Source organism: Barbatula barbatula (genome assembly GCF_947034865.1).
Source record: "Barbatula barbatula genome assembly, chromosome: 6".
NCBI lineage: Eukaryota > Metazoa > Chordata > Actinopteri > Cypriniformes > Nemacheilidae > Barbatula > Barbatula barbatula.
Genome location: NC_136765.1, coordinates 18840080 through 18857471, shown reverse-complemented (window position 1 = coordinate 18857471; position 17392 = coordinate 18840080). Strand labels below are relative to the sequence as shown.

General features: G+C 39.6%; 1 protein-coding gene across 3 annotated transcripts in view; it reads left to right on the top strand.

Moving 5' to 3' along the window:
- ltbp1 (latent transforming growth factor beta binding protein 1) overlaps positions 1-17392 on the top strand; it is a 59638-nt gene that overhangs the window by 19537 nt on the left and 22709 nt on the right. For 2 of the 3 annotated variants that reach the window (XM_079459130.1, XM_079459129.1), the window contains exons 5-11: positions 5068-5235; positions 10353-10556; positions 10711-10976; positions 11542-11644; positions 13501-13578; positions 16082-16204; positions 17103-17270. In XM_079459130.1, the coding sequence (XP_079315256.1) occupies positions 5068-5235; positions 10353-10556; positions 10711-10976; positions 11542-11644; positions 13501-13578; positions 16082-16204; positions 17103-17270 (1110 nt within the window). The remainder of the gene's footprint in view (positions 1-5067; positions 5236-10352; positions 10557-10710; positions 10977-11541; positions 11645-13500; positions 13579-16081; positions 16205-17102; positions 17271-17392) is intronic. The other variant, XM_079459131.1, reaches the window with a different exon arrangement.

Below are 17392 nucleotides of genomic sequence, written 5' to 3'. Positions count from 1 at the left end.
CTAAACCTGACAGTTCCATGCAGTGGAAAAGCGCCAAAAGTTAAATTTAATTATAAAACATTAAAACATTCCACCTGCAAACGCCACATGGCAAATACATCTGAATGAAAAATCAAGATCTGTAACTGTAGAAGTTTTTTTTTTGCCTTTGCCTTTATATGACACCTGTCTCAGATGCCACTTACTGTAAATGTATATTGAGGAGGTCCCAAAGCATCTTTTTCTGTTCGTGGACGAATGACACCAGCATCTCAAAATTCTATTTCAGGTATCAGTTTTTATTTTTCAAAAAGTCTCGCCTACTGCACACAAGGGTGTTCCAGCCTTGCCATTTGACAGAAAGATGGATCACACATCTCGCTTGGAATATTTTGAGAGGAGAGTGACAGCATAGCTCAGTGTTGACAGTGATGTGACATTTATATACATACTGTATATAAACAGTATAATAAAGTTGTTGTTGAGAGGAACAGCACATGATGACAGTAAACAGTATAGACACAAATGAGTGGTACAAGAGCTTCTGCAACCACAAGGATATTAGTGTAGACCCCACAGGAGCTATACACACACTTTTCACAAACACATATGTACATTTGTTGTAATTTTGTATTGCCTAAGGTCAGCCCTTTAGTTATAGCCCCATTGTTTCTGTTCAAGCGCTTCCTCTGGTTGAACTCATATAAAGACTTAAGTATTGCCTTCTGCATCGCACTGTCTAACGTGAGTTATTAGCCCCATTTTCTCCGGGTAATTTTAGATAAGAAGCCGGCCGTGAGGGACCGCAAGAACCAGAGAAAGAGAGAGAGAGAGGGAAAATGAAATGACAGAGCTTTACGAAAAACGCTCATAGCAGGAAGTGCTCTAAAAGACAGGTGAAAGGATTAGATACAGTTGTCCAGCATGTGAAAAAAGGGACTGCAAAACTAATGTGTGGCGTGACATCCATTATCCCGCTTCCGGCTATGCAGACAGGCAGCGTTACACAACTGTGGAGGAATGAGCGTGTCTTCAGGACCTGGAGGTGTGTTTATTTTAAAGAGAATAAACAATAATAGGGGAATGTGGTGTCTGTGTATGTAGAAGCTGGGTTGAAATGTAAAGGTGTTACTGGTGGAAGGAGGTTCTGGGGGGCTAATATATGGGGTGGTCTTGACGCAAGGGAGGCGCCTGTTCCATTACAACAGTCCTGACTGCTCTGTAAAATGCAGCCAAATGTTGTAATGCTAGTGCAAGAAGGAACCTATTGGGTATTTGGTAACTGTTTTTACACAATCTGACATGCTGTTTCTTGTCGCTTTGAAATGCTGCCAAGCCACACTCTGACTGGATGTCATGAATCACTGAATCATACAGCCTTTTTAAAGGGAGACAGACTTTTACATATCACATTACATCAGTCTGGGGGTCTTTAGAGAAAAGCATCTGATGACTCGCCGTTGACCTGTTGCATGGATTTATGGATGAATACGGGGCACTTCATCTGATCAGACAAATGTCTTGTTTGTGTGGATGTGCAAGTACAGTATAGCCATTATAAAGTGAACCATTTCCCTGATTTTCCACCAGCAAACTAAATAAAGTTAGCTTAACCTTACCAAAGTTCCCATTAAATGACAGCACTCTTGTAGGTGTGGGGTAAAGGTTAGTCTTTATCCATGCTAAGTTATCTTAACAGTAACTTAAAAAAACAGTGTATAGTATGTCCTGCTTTAGGTAGCCAAGTAAACATTTCTGTGTGTGGTTGGACTAGTTTTTCAATGTTTTGGCACCCGGTGAGGTTTATTCCACACCAGAGACGACCTGTCAGCAGCCCACTGTGTGTGTGTGTGTGGCACGTCTGGTAAATCCATTAGTCTCCTGTCATCTACTTCTCACTATGTTGCTGCATTTTCTGGGATTGGTGTGTGTTTCACCTTATACACGCACACACGGTTACGGATGTCCATCGAGATCCAATGATGACATCCACCAGATCTTTGATGGCTAAACAGTCCTATCCTGGATCCACAAATTCTGTTGCAGGTGGGGCATATATATGTAATAGTGGTGGTAGCGGCGGCAGCCATGGCTGTATTTCTCCTAGCTCGCTTCTGTTGTCTCCTGGTTGTCCTCTCCAGCATACCCACCCCATCTCTACATAGCTGTAGCCAGCTTCTATGGTCAGCAGAAACATTCTCTAAATCACTGGGTCTGATGTTACACTTCTTCAGGGCATTCTTCATCTGATCCTTATAGTCCGGTAGACCTCCACAAAGAATCAATAACTGTTGAGCAGTTTTGATTTAATTTAATACAATTAATATACAATTAAATTGTAGCACAGACCAGAAGTTAGCTTCAGGCAAGACGCACGTGTCCGCTAGAACTGTCTATGGTGTTCTCAAATTGGAAGGTACCCCTCCACGAAAAACAAAGAATAAAACAGATCATGGACAAAAATTATGGGACTCCTAACCTAAAATTTTGTTGCAAAACCTTTAGAGGCAATCGCTGCAAGAAAACGTTTTCTGTAGATCTCAATGAGACTTCTGCACTTCTGTTAACAGGTAGTTTGGCCCACTCTTCCTGAACAAACTGCTCCAGCTTCTCCAGACTGCAAGTTTCTGCTCTTTCCAAAGATGTTGATAGGATTCAGATCAGGACTCATAGAAGGCCACTTCAGAATGGTCCAAAGTTTTGTTTTTATCCATTCTTGGGTGATTTTACCTCTTTGTTTTGGGTCATTATCCTGTGAGACAGAGCTTTCTGACACTGGGAAGTACGTTTCACTCCAGAATGCCTTGTTAGTCTTGAGATTTAAATTTTGCTCTGCACAGATTCAAGCGCCAGATGCAAAAAAGCAGCCCCAAAACATAACCGAGCCTCCTCCATGTTTCACTGTAGGTATGGTGTTCACTTCATTGAAAGCTTAATTTTTTTCATCTGTGAACATAGAACTGATGTGACTTGCCAAAAAGCCCCAGTTCTGACTCATCTGTCCAAAGGACATTCTCCAAGAAGGATTGTGGCTTGTCAATATTAATTTTAGCAAATTCCAGTCTGGCTTATTTATGCTTTTCTTTAACAGTGAAGTCCTCCTGGGTCGTCTTCCATGGAGCCCACTTTTGCTCCAAAAAAGTGACGGATTGTGTGATCAGATACTGACATACCTTCACCTTGGAGTTCAGCTTCTATCTGTTTGGCAGTAATCCTTGGTTCTTTTTCTACCATTCGTACTATCCTTCTGTTCAATCTGGGGTCAATTTTCCTTTTGCAGTCGCGACCAGGGAGGTTGGCAACAATTCCATGTACCTCAAACTTCTTAATAATATTTGCAACTGTTGTCATAGGATCATCATGCTGCTTGGAGATGATCTTGTAGCCTTTACCTTTACCATGCTTGTCTAGTATTTTCCTTCGTTTAAATGGGCTGAATGACATTACACATACCAACAAATGTTTTCAGGCCATTTAAGAATATCTTTGTAGAATAAGCAATAGTTAATCTGTTTCCACAGGCTCTTTGCTTTTCCAAAGGCATGCAAGTATACATGAGAACAATAGCCTTTAATTTCATCACTCTTCAGCAGGAATGAAGCATTATTTCAATGAGCTGTATGGGTACCAACAAATTTGAGCACGTCTGTATGTTTGTACATTATATTTGTGTGTGTGCGTGTGACCCTGTTTTTCCCTCGATCTGGATGGGGGCTTAAACATTAATGCACACCAATTTATGGGGAAATTAATTTTGGTCCATGAGCTAAACACGCTTAAACACGTTCAGAATTATATATATTTTTTCTGTGATGGTTGGGTTTAGGCATAGGGGGAAAACAGCGTGTACCATATTTAAATCATTACGAAGATAATAAACTAGACGTATGTGTGCGTGTGTATGTTTGTGTCATCAATGGGTAACTGATGTCTCTGTTTTGTCTACCGGGCCATTGTTTGATCTTGGTCTTTAGAGGATTTGTGTAACATCACAGGGATGAGGGGTGCACTTTGATGGAACTTAAAAGTGAACCTGCCATGACACTAAACTATTTAACAAAGTGATAGGTTGGCCAAAAACAATTGAACAATTCTGTCATCATTTAGCACACTTGACTTTTATTTGTATAGTGTGCATTACAGAACACACCCCCATTTACTTTCATTATGTATAAAAGAATACCCAGTACCTTTTAAATTATGGCAAAAAGTTCATTTCTGGATGATCTGTTACTTCAACATGATAGATGGAGGATTAGTGAGAGAGAAGGCATTAATCAAGCACAGGGAGAAAGGTCTACAGACGCCACTGCGTGTTAACCCACCATTTTCTGAGATGGTGATGCCAGGAGTTTGATAAGACTATAATGTAAATGACACATATACATTAACAGAAGATTGTAGACAACCTAGCAAAAAGCAAGAAAGGAGACAGGATTAGATTACTCTCATGTAGTTTTGTGGGCGGAAGTGACATCATTAGAGAGCTCCGGGTAGGCTATTTTAGGCAATTTGTTTTCCCCGCATTTTTCAGACAGAGATGTGAAGTCAGTTTATGCTGGTAAGAGGGAGGAGATGTCAGGAAAGACAAGGAGGCTGGAAGTAAGATAGAAGAGCGGCACAGAAGTGAGATGGGAAAAGCTGGCATCAAGATTTTTTTCTCTGCAGCCTTCATCTGAATCTAATGTGAAGAACTGGGGCTGATCCCAAAGTTGTTTGCCCCTCTCTCTCTCTCCCCTCTCTCTTTGCTTCTGGTTTTTCCTCCTCACCTTAACAGACTGGGATATTGAAGAAAAGTAGACGATGGGCGAAAAAGAAATCAGACAGTCACAGGGGAACACATAGAGAAGACTTAGACAAGACAACAGAAACACTTTTTTCCGTCTACAGCCTCCCTCTCTCACTCTCTCTCTCTCTCTTACTCACTCTCTCCTGTTACTCTTTTAAGGCTGAACTCCTGAGCTGTTCTGTCAGACACTGCTTACGAGAGTGAGGGAGAGTCGAAGTCGTTCATGAAAACCATGCCAGCCAGACATATGTGTTTTTCGTTTCTGACTCTGTTGATGTCTCTGCTCTGCTGGCCCGCAGTTGGGAACCACACCGGCCGGATCAAAGTGGTCTTCACTCCGACTATCTGCAAGATGACCTGCATTAACGGCCGCTGTCAGAACAGCTGCGAGCCGGGCAACACCACCACCATCATCAGCGAGAACGGACTTGCCACCGACACGCTCACTGCCCCCAATTTCAGAGTCGGTGAGTGACATCATCTCTCCTCTTTACTCAATGCATTGTGGGAAGACTGGGCACAAGTGTGAGCTGTGATGTGTTTGTTGATGTTTTCTTTGTTTGTAGATCTTTATAGAATGTCTGATTTCTTCAACTAGACTTTGATAAGTTTGTTTGAGACTAGTGTTTGCTCAATACTGAACAGAGAACAGCTGGCCCTGGGCCTGTTACATCATGTCCAGCTTCAGACAGGTCTATAATTATGGCTGGTGTTTGGATGCGTTTCTAGTCGCAGTTTGGGGGAGTTTTCACTTGCCTGGCAGATATTGCGGAAAAGTTTAAGATACTTTAGACTGCGTCTGAAAAGCCTACATAACTGGACACAGGTTCTGCTATTTTACAGTGAAGGCTCAGCATGAATCGAGAACATGTTCAACATCTTCTGATCATCTCAACCTCTTTTATAGAGTCCTGGCACAAGTTTTGTAGTGTGTTTATTTGTAAGAAGTCTAAGAAGCAGAAAGTTTTAGTTACTTTTTAGTTGTGTCAGCTATTTTAAAAGGACAGTTTACCCCACATAATATAATAAAAGTTCTGTCATTATTTACTAACCTTCAAGTTGTTCCAAATCTGTAGACATTTCTTTGTTCTGATGAACACAGAAAAATGTCCTACTATGGTAGTCAATGGTGGCCAAGAAATGTTTGGTAAATGAAGAGAGAATTGAACTGTCCCTTTAAGTCAATTGCTTAGCCAAGTGCTAATGTTAACATAGTTTGGAACATGCACTTGGGGTCTTCAGCAAATGGCTGTTTTGACCTATACATTAGTGTGCCACAATCTACATTGTAATAAAAATACATACAAACGTACAGTGTTTACGGTATATTCATTTTGCCTGGATTATGTCACAAATATGTTAATTAGCGCGTGATTTCATCCAGATCCACAGTTTGTAAATGTAGCATAAAATTTTTGACAGAACATGAAAACAACTCCCACCAAATTATTTCTTCATTTTTTATTAAGGAGTGTTTGTATGAAAAAAAGCAATGTTTACTTATTGACAGGAGCGTTTGAGTACATTTAATTTGTTTAACTGAACAAGGTAATATCTCTATTACATTTTAACACAGAGGATTAAAGGGATACTTTAGCCAATATTATAAATTCTGTCATCATTTATTGACCCTTAAGTCTCAAACCTGTATGTGACTTTCTTCCGTAGAACACAAAAGAAGATATTTTGAGAAATGTATTTGTATTTTTGTGTCTGTACAATGGAAGTCAATGGAGGCCAATGTTGTTTGGTAATCAGTGTTCTTCAAAATATCTTTATTGTGTTATGGAGAAAAAGTAATACAGGTTGGAATGACGTAAGGATGAGTAAATTATGAAAGAAGTTTCATTATTTGGTGAACTGTCCCTTTAAGATCTATGGCATATTAGTTTTGCAGTATGTACAGTATTGATTTCATTAACTAAGAAGTGTCTCTTGTATGGGTGTCTGCTAGTGAAATGTTGGTTTTGTGACAACCCTAGTGGTTACATAATGCCTACTTTCAAATCAAATTACACTACGGACACAAGGGGAGCATTCAGCTTGGTCTGGCACACAGAAGATTGTTTTCATCAGTGGGTTTTGTAATCTGTTCACAGCAGCTACAGATATTCCATATAAGAGGGTCAGGAAAGCTCAGAGGAGTAAGTGTTCTGACAGACACTCCAGCGGACGGCCAGAATAAGAGACGTATTTTAAACAGAGGTTGTGCTTGGTGCTAAGATCTCGTTCTCTCTTGCTCACTCGCTCGCTCCATCAAGCTCTCGAGCGGGTGAGGCCTTATAAGGAACGCTGAACGGCGTCTCAGCTCTGATCCAGACACAGCTGGGAGAGATTGCAGGCCGAGCTCCAGCAACCCATAGACTGGAGACACACACACATACACACACTCATTAGGGCTGGATCGATACCAAAGGTTTGGCTTCGTAATGATATAAACCTCTGGTGCCCTGATATTGATGGTGAATTGATACTTTAGGCAGCAAATAAACAGCCTCGGGCGACTAATCGATAGATCAATAGACCGTCTTATAAAATTACTTAAGAATTACCACAGTGTAAATCAATATTTAGCTGAATGGTCCTTTAATATAATTACATTGTGGATGTAATGTATTGCAGTAATGCGTTAGGTACTGATCTGAGGACAGAACTCATCAGTCCTTTGTCACACTTTATCTCTACTCTAACTGGTTCAAAATAAGTGTCAGAGCACATACTTTTTAAGTTTTTTATAGTTTTTCTAGGTCATCCATGCTGAACAAGAAAAGTTTACCACACATGGTTGACACAACGGAACACATGGGATAGTTCAGCCCAAAATTACAATTTGGTCTCAGTTCTGCTGAACACAATGAAAGATATTTAGAAGAATGTTTGTAACCAAAGAGTGACACCATTGGCTACCATAGTAGGGAAAAACTACCCCAAAACTGTTTGGTTTCCCACATTCTTCGAAATATAGTTTTTTTGTGTTCAACGAAACAAAGAAATGTACATAGAGGTCTGGAAAAACTTGAGGGTGAGTAAAAGAAGACAGAATTTGCACACCTGTGACACATTATGCCAGTTTGTTAACATATGGGTTGTGATACGGTGTCTCTGAATTGTCAAAACGCCCTGTCAATATCAAACCCAATCCGAATTTTTTATGATGGATGAAAATATCGGGCAGTGTGTTAATGTGATTGACACAACATGAGGTCGTATTTACTTTTTAACCTGCGGAGATTTCGGACACCAATGTCAGACTCAATGTGCAATGGCCTTAACTGTAATGGCGAAAATTTGAATGGGTGCTGAATAGTTTACGATACAGTATGTGTAAAATTAACACGATTTTTATAATTTATGTGTTTTAATATCTCAATTATTGTCACATTAACAACATACAACAATAACAAGTGGGAGTTGTGGATGGTCAGAACATTGTTTGAGTTGGTTGACACATAAAAAATAATTTGATGATTGTCCAAAATATTTCTTGACATTTAAAGTTTTTTGCTCTGAGAGATTTCATGCAGTTGTGCTCTCCTAATGTTTATTCCACATGAGATATTCAACAAAGTATGAAAACTGGGCCAACCAACCACAGTCTCCCCTGCTCATGACTTCTGTCAGCCATTCTGGGAGTCACTTAATTTGCTTGGGTGTCTGCGTATACTTCTATAGTAATTCCACTTTTGACAATTGAAAATCATCTCATCAGTACATCAAATGTGTGTGCCTCATATATAGTTTATTCACCCAATAAACTATGTAAGAGCTGTCATGTATGTGTGAGTGAAAGTTAATGATCCGCATCTGGGGTTTGGGTGGCATCCTGCTCTTCTGCTAAACAGCTTTTAACCACATTTCATTTGTTTACTATCATCTGCACTTTTCTTCTTCTCCAGCTTTTACTTGGCTCACTTTGGAGAGAGTGCATGTGTGATATAATGTTGATACATGAGCGTGCCGCGCTGTGTAGTCCTAGATTTGAGTTGGAGCAGAGGGAGTATGGAACTGTGTGTATTGTATAAATGATGGTTTTGTCAGACTGTAAATATTTATATAAATACATAAATGTACATGGCAAGAGATTGGATCTGAGAAAATATACTGTTATTGTACGCTTTAGTGCGTATATGTGTGTGGAGGGGGTTACTTAGCATTACTCGCCTGGGGGGAATTTACTAAATATGACAATACTTCACATTGAGGACATCTGTAGACATTCTCATATGGAAAAGATATTAGATTATTCATAAAGGTTAATGGTTAATAGATTAATGAAAGTCTGTTACATCTTGGTTTAGATGCTATACGTCCGACCACATTAAGCACTTGCGGTTTGGAGGAAATTACATCATGTTGTGCCGAGAGGGTGTGGTGGTCATGACAGCCATGAAGTTTTAACAAGAATTTAGCCTGATGAGTTCATGACGGCTAATTATATTTTGTGGCTTCGGTTTGGCAACGTATAAAAACAAATATCTGTGAATAGCAGGGAAATGCGGTTCAGAATCATTTTTAATGTAAAAACAGAAGGTCCCACAACGCAAACATATCACCCTAAAATGTCGACCCCCAGACATTTATTCACCTCAGCTGTGCAATTACATCATTCAACTTTTCTAATATTAATACTTCACCAGTAAATGTGAGTGTAATATTGAACTTTTTGAAATATAACGTAAGCAAAAAAGGAAGTGGAAGATGATCCGTCACCATAATTACATGTTATAGTGGAAATATGTCACTCTGAACTGTCTTTACACGCCACCTCAAGGTTCCTAGATAGATTTCCTCTGAAGTGCTTAACCTAACAGGCCAATTTATCCACTCTTTAAGTTTCACATTTATTAAGTAATTCAAACATATACAGCCATAGGAAAAATAAAGAGACCACTCCAAATATTCATGTAATAAGCATTTCTAGATGTATTGTGGACATTCCAGTCCAGGGTCTGTTGAATTTCAACAAAATAAAATGTCAGGAGTGACATAAAGACAGCAATGTGAAAGACTGAAAGGTTGAATAAACACATGATAAAAATCAAGATTATCACATTAAAAAAGAATGTTGATATAGATAAATACATGTTGCATTGCTTAAAAGTGAATATGAACTTGTTTTCTTTGCAGTATTTGAGATCTGAAAAATACAGAGCGTCTTCTCTGGTATTTTAACCCGTTTCTCCAGTTTTCATTTTCTGCAAATAAATGCAAATAGATACAATCTTTTTATTTAAAATCTGGGAGAAATATTGTTAGTAGTTCACAGAATGAAACAACAATGACAATTTTACCTAAACACATTGGTATATATAGTAAATTCAGAAAAAATTAATTTAAAATGGTCTCTTAATTTTTCTGTTGCTGTGTATATCATTTGATATGGCACAGAAGCTGGGAATTACTAAACGGATGCAGAGTTTGTTTATCCAGCTGTGTGTGTTTGAGTGGGATTATAATAAATGTTATGCTTCTCTAAACAGGAAGTTTCATTAAATTCCAGTTTCATTCAGTGTCTGACATATTTAGTCTGTGTGTGTGTGTGTGTGTGTGTGTGTGTGTGTGTGTGTGTGTGTGTGTGTTTTAGTTGTTTGCCATTTGCCCTGCATGAACGGAGGAAAATGCAGCGCTCGGGACAAGTGTCAGTGCCCACCCAACTTTACCGGAAAATTTTGCCAAATGCAGAATCCAAATGGTCATCATGGGCAACAGACGTTGGCAAACGGACAGAAGACACATGTGCACTCAACACACACTCTTCCCCTGACCTATGGCACTGGACAAAACCAAGGTCACATTCCTAACATTCCTTCCGTTTGTGTTTCTGCAGAAATTTTGATATGAATTTGCTTGTTAAATAATGCATCAATTGGCTCTGAAACAGTTTATTTGTTTGTGTCGATTTGCTGGTATCAAAGCACTGCTATTTTTTTTACTTAAAAAAGGTTTGGTGAATGTCCACGTGAAACATCCCCCAGAGGCCTCAGTCCAGATCCACCAGGTGTCTCCTGTGGACAATAATGGTCAGGTGAAGAACTCGCAGTCCAGCCACTCCTTCACCTACCACATCTCTGAGTCCAGCAGCAGTCAGAGCATCCAACACGGACACAGCGGAGTCATTTATCCTAACCAACAAACATACCTCCAATACCAGCCGGTGACATCTAAGAGCCAGCTGGGACGCTGCTTCCAGGAGACCACCGGGATGCAGGTCAGAGAGATGATGATTCTGTTGAATAAAAGAACCGAAGGTCAAACGAAACTCTAAAGTTTTGTCTTAAGTCCTGCCTCCTGCGTCATAGAACATCCATTCGTCTTCTCTTCCCGTAGTTGTTCATCTATCAAGTTTTTATTATCAGGTTCACCTCAATCCAAGTGTTGCCTGTTTACTCTCTCTAATCGTAAAGTGCCTCGGCTGTTTTTGCACCCGTTCAGACTTAATTTGTGACTTCGTCTTGTCTTGTCTGAAGAGAGGAGACTGTTATCAGGCCGCTGAGATCTTGCCTTTCAGTAATGGTACTGTCGGCAATTGTTTGCATTGTGTATCATTGCTGTCTCTAGGAGTGCCGCTGGGTTCACGGCTGGTAGGGCAGATTAGATTCAGCCAGGGAAAACCAATCAGCGCGTTGATCAGAGAGAATTGAGATTAAGAGTTGTGCGTGAGCAGAATTATGTACGTGAAGTGCGTGGGTCTCATTCATTTGCAGATGAGTATCTCTCTTTCTTTTTCAGCAACTCATTTGATTTGGCTTTGATTGTGTTTTATTTCATTATAGTGTGGGAAAGCTCTGCCTGGACTCTCTAAACAGGACGCCTGCTGCGGGACGGTGGGCACATCATGGGGATTCCACAAATGCCAGAAATGCCCCAAAAAAACATGTAAGATTGTGTAAAATATCTGTCTCACTCTCACACATTCATCTCTCTCACTCCCACACATTTATCACACAGATATCACTCTCTCACACACTCTCTGTCGTACTCTCAAGCATGCGTATATGTGTCTCACTCTCACAGAGATATCTGTCTCAATGTCAAACTCTGAAACATCTCTGATACAGATATATTTCTCTCTTACACTCAAAAAACGCTCATAGATGTCTGTCTCACTCTCACACACAAGAATATCTCATTCTCACAAACATTTCTCACACAGATATTTATCTTACTCTTAAACACAAGCGTCACATATATCTGTCTCACACATAAACATGTCTCTTGCACAGAAACGTTTCTCTGACATTAAAATATCTCACACAGATGTTTCACACTCTTAGACCAACACAAGCTTACATCTCTTATGGCACAGTGTAACAATTCAAATGTTTATTGAAAGACATTGATGTAAAGCAAGCAGTACATTTTTCGGCAATTGAGCCGAGGATTTCACAACGGTACGGTCCAAAAAGAGCGGGAAAGCATGATTCATCTGAGGCCCAGCCCTTATTCTCACTAACTCTGAAAAGTAACAGTTGGGGGTTCTGTTAAAAACCATTTGAGAGACTATGACTCAACTGACACATGGTCCTAATAGAGAGAGAGAGAGAGAGTAGAAGAGGATGGATTCCACAGAGAAAAGGAAAGAACATAATAAGTGGGCAGACAAAAAACTTTGAAGTATTTGGTTACACATGCTGTGAACTTACTGACTTGCTGACTCACCTGGCACACACTCCGGCTTAAGTAATGACCTGCTTCCACACACGCACAAACATGAGCGCGCACACATTTACTCATTCGGTTGTGTTTCTTCCATGCTTAGTCACTGTTCCTAAAGTCAGTTTCTCTAAATCCCTCCAGAAAATTATCTGAGACCCCACTTCACTGTACAGTATATGAGAACATAGTTTTGAAACTCTCTGGCCATATAGGGATGTCCTTGCATTCTGTGCATTCCCAGACATATTGCTGATCTAAACCTTATGGATGTCACCAAAATAAACATTCACAAATCAAAAACAAGTCTCAAATATTTCAGGATTGTTGTTTCAGTCTTCATATGCCAATTCAAGTGTTGTTGCTTCATTTGAAGGATTGTTCACTTAAAGATAAAAATTCATTACCGATTTCATATATGCATGACCCTCTTTATACTTTAAGAACAAACAAAAAGCTATTTGTAGCATGTTGGTAACCAAACAACATTGGCCAACATTGACTTCCATTGTATTGACACAAAACAACAGCTATGTGTCACTTTAATGTGGATGTTGACTTTATTTGAGGGGCACAAGCTTCAGTATACTGTATATACATGTGAGGTGTGAAGTTGACGTAGAGTTTACGACTGTTTTAGAGGTCTGTTAGCAACAGCTGAAGGCATATACTTGCTATGGCATCAGTTGGCATGTAATGTAAATAGAAGCCAGGCGGAGCAGCATGGCAGTACCTGAACGCAAGTGTTGAGGTGTGATGTAAATAAGTCCAGGGTTCAGCCTCATTTATTTCAATAGCCGGCTTAAAATATGATTTGCCAATGTTGTCACACTCTCTGTCTTTTCCTCTCTGCTCTATTTATAATGTTATTAAGAAGAGATATACTGTCTGTGTTTTATACATTCTCAATCCCAGGATCTTCCCCAAGACAAACCTATAAACAGTTAGACGGTTATGTAGAGTGTTTTTTCCTTTATTGTTTTCTAAGTAAACCAAATGTTTTGTTAAGTTTGCTGATGTTTAACTAAATGTGCTGTTCATTTTTGTTCTGGTCTCTCTCTCTCTCTTTCTCTCTGAAGCAATTCCTCTGCAGAGGCCAACCACCATGATTGAATGTCCTCCGGGCTATAAGAGGGTGAATGCCACTCGGTGTGTCGGTAAGAATCATGTATCTGTTTCTTGTGATGCTGTATTGTGTATATGTGTTCACCGTCGACTGTTTGGTTCCTGCATTTAGAGCGTGTACCTGTATGCGTGCTGTGCCACATTCGTGCATTGATTGTCTATTTTTGCCAAAGAAAGCCCTTTCATTTTCTCATCCTAAAGAAATGGGCCATAAAGAATGATTTTTCATCAATCAGCCAACACAGAAAGAAAGCGAGAGAGATTGAAAAATAGTGGGAGGCTCAAAGCGGGGTGTAAATGATTAGACAGAGGGGTGTGCGCACCTGTATGTCAATGACACATATATAATTCAGTTCACCCCCCACGTGCCTTTGCATTTGACTGCTCAAACACGAAAAGCCGTAAAGCATCTAAACGATCAATCAAGTTTGTTTTGTCTATATATCCTGTTTGGGTTGGGGAAGAGCATATATCATAGTAAAAGTACCTTATGTTATGTCAATACAGTATGTATACACACATGCACACACACATATACACCTTACAATAACTTTAATGTCAGTTGACGGAAACGGTTTTATGATCTTACAAATATTTTGATCTTAAGGCATACAGAAACCCTGTTAATAATACATTATTTTATATTATTAATACTTATATTTATTAATAGCATAAGAGAGAAGTTAGTTTATTTTCTTAACGTTTGCCATGTCACACCATAGGACACATGCACGGTTTATTTGTCAACTACCCATATGAATGTAAACAATGTGCCAACATATGTAATTGCAAAACAAATATATTCATGTTGATTAAAAAGGTTAGTGAAGAAAACCAGCCAATTAGAGTCTGGACAACTTTTGAAACTTCCTCAGTATCTGTTAAAAACTTCTTAGGCTGAAACTGTACCTCAAGAAGCTGGTTGATAAAATGCACATTTCTGCAAAGAGTGACTACTTTAAAGTAAAAAAACATATTTAATATTATATTAAATAATATATAAAGACTTTTCCCTCTATTTGTCTTGCTTACATCTGTCTTTCTCTCTCCCTCCAAACACCCCAAGATGCCAAATACATATGCTATTAGCAGCCACCACTAGTTCCCTAGGCTGCCAAACCCAGAGCTGAACCACAGCTAAAAGTGAAGCAGGCTGTGTTGGGGGAAGTGCCCAGCGTGTGGTCTGGCTGCTGGAGTTTGGAGTCTGGTGTAACTTGTCTTGCCCAGATCTGCCACTCTGGAACACAGAGACATACTCAAGTGCAATAAAGCAAGACAAAAATACCGAAATAAAGCATACTTTAAGGAACATTCATTTGAATTGAAGTGTAAAATTAGTTTTTATAAATTACGCCAGTATTGTGTTATAATATTTTTTTTTCAAAAGTTTGTTCTTCTGACTGCTATTTCTTTAACTGCAATCTCCCATTAGACATTGATATACAGAACATATTCATGAGTTTCCATGTTTTACAATGTCTTTCAAATTGAGCCTAAATACATTTGTCAGCAAGTGTTGTTTTCACAGACTTGTTTGCAACACAAAAACAGTTTTTAGAGAATTAACGTTTGGAGTATAAAGTTATCCAAATCAGAACATAATCTCTCCGGCTTACTTCATCTGAGGCTCAAAACATTGATGCTTCTTGCATCACGCTAAAGTTTTAAGTGTGTTAGCAAAGACGTTTCCTGTGGTTTTAATGTCCTGCAAGACTCTGTAGAATCTCTTCCTGCTATCAGTAATTCAGATTTGATTCATGGGCAATGATAGATCATTTGCTCATGTTTCCCTTAGTGGCAGGTTCTATTGGTAAATGAAGAAATAGACTCTTAAAAATAAAGGTGCTCTACGATGTCATAGAAGAAGAACTGTTTTTCTCTAAATGGTTCTATAATGAGCCTTTAAAATCCAAAGAACCTTTCTGTTTCACAAAAGGTTCTTTGTGGTGACAAATATTCTTCAGGTTATAAAAAGGTAAGAAAGAGATATTTAAAAATGGTTCTTTTATGGCATTGCTGTGAAGCACCTTTATATAGTGTATAGATAAATATGTAGTTTGTGGGTGGAAATGTAATAATATAATAATAAAACTATTATTTCCAGAGGATAATTTACTCTTAATAGTACCTTTACTGTGTTTATTTGTACGTGTGGTCTACCTTGTGTTAGTTTGCATTAAATAATAATTTAAATCAGCTATCGCCACAGATAAGTAGTGAAATGTATTTCTTCCATTATGATGTCACAGCCTTGATCGATAGCTCCCGCGGGCTGTTTGGATGCTTGTGAAAATGTGTATACCCTCTCTCCATCACTGGATTACTTACATCAGGAACACATTAGCATTGCATTAGGAATTGTGTTAGATCTATGTCCAACTCGCAGCAACAGCTCGTATTCCATAACTGACTAAGAATGACAAATGCACACACCCTTTGCACTCAGTGGCCTGACAGTGTAAAATGTGTGTGTGTGTGTGTGTGTGTGTGTGTGTGTACTCTCAATTAAGTCGTCATTTGTGTTATTGTCCTCAGATGTTGATGAATGTCAGATCCCAGGTGTTTGTCCCAATGGACAATGCATCAACAACATGGGCAGCTATAAGTGTTTCTGCAACCCCGGCTTCATGCCTGACCCCACGCTCTCCACCTGCATCCGTAAGTCTCATCTCCTTTCTCCGGTTCTCCCTTTTTCTCCACTCTTCCTTAAATCCATTGTAACCCGGAAGGCTGATTTCTCTGGCACATTCCTGCTTTCTCCATGCATACCTGCTTAAAGACAACTTTAATTATTTTAAATAGATCCATTTCAGCTAATCACTTCATCTTGTACCGTTGAGTAGGCTAACGGTGAGAAATGCCCATTAGCAGAGCTAGCAGCATGACCTAACATGGCATCTAACGCTAACTGTGGCTGCCAAGTCAATGGAAGGTTCTCTGCAATTCAGACACGAACAAGCATGAAAATGTTCTGGTGGCGATCAGCGGTGCACAAAAAAACGTTCTTTATGATTTTATGAGGTTACCCGAGTGTGCTGTCTGTGTTAGTGTGATAAATATAGACGCTGAACCTTTCTCTGGAAGAGCTTGCCAAATGACACCTTCAGAACATGGTGTTTTATTCAGGATCAGAGGTTCTAGGTTTGTTTGTTCATGAGAGGTGTGTTTAACACTATTTAGCAGGCCTAAAAGCTCTTTTAGAGGAATGTAATTTAGATGTCAAATGATTTTAAAGAAATGTTTGAAATCAAGTGCATTCTCGCATATTAACGCTTGTATCACATCTTTCGCAAACTTTCTGCTTTGGTAATGTCTGTGCACTTGGTCGGCTGTACGTCTTTTCCCAAAACCTTTTTAAACAATCGTTTCACTTTTCCTGTCTTGTGTAATGTGGTTATACAGGCAATTGTTCTCTTATGGCATTTAAGTGGTGCAAAAGGTGAAGGGAATTTCTTTTCTTGTCTTTTTTTTCTCTGTTTGTCTCTCCTCCATGTTTGTGTCACACACCGTGCACACTCCTCTCCTTCCTCCCTTCTTCCGTCTCCATGGTAACCAGCCGAAACACCTGCTCTGCACGAGGAGAAGGGTGCTTGCTTCCGATTGGTCAGTTCAGGAAAGCAGTGCTTGCACCCCGTGTCCACTCAGCTGAGTAAACAGTTGTGCTGTTGTAGTGTGGGCAAAGCTTGGGGCCCTCGCTGTGACCGTTGCCCCCTACCTGGGACAGGTAAGCCGCCTGAGACACGCCCCCTGTTGGTCCCACCTTGTATCTCTCTACCAAATATCCTGGCCACTGCCTTTCTATCCTACAATACATTCCACTGGGGTTTGCATGTGTGTTCCACAGCT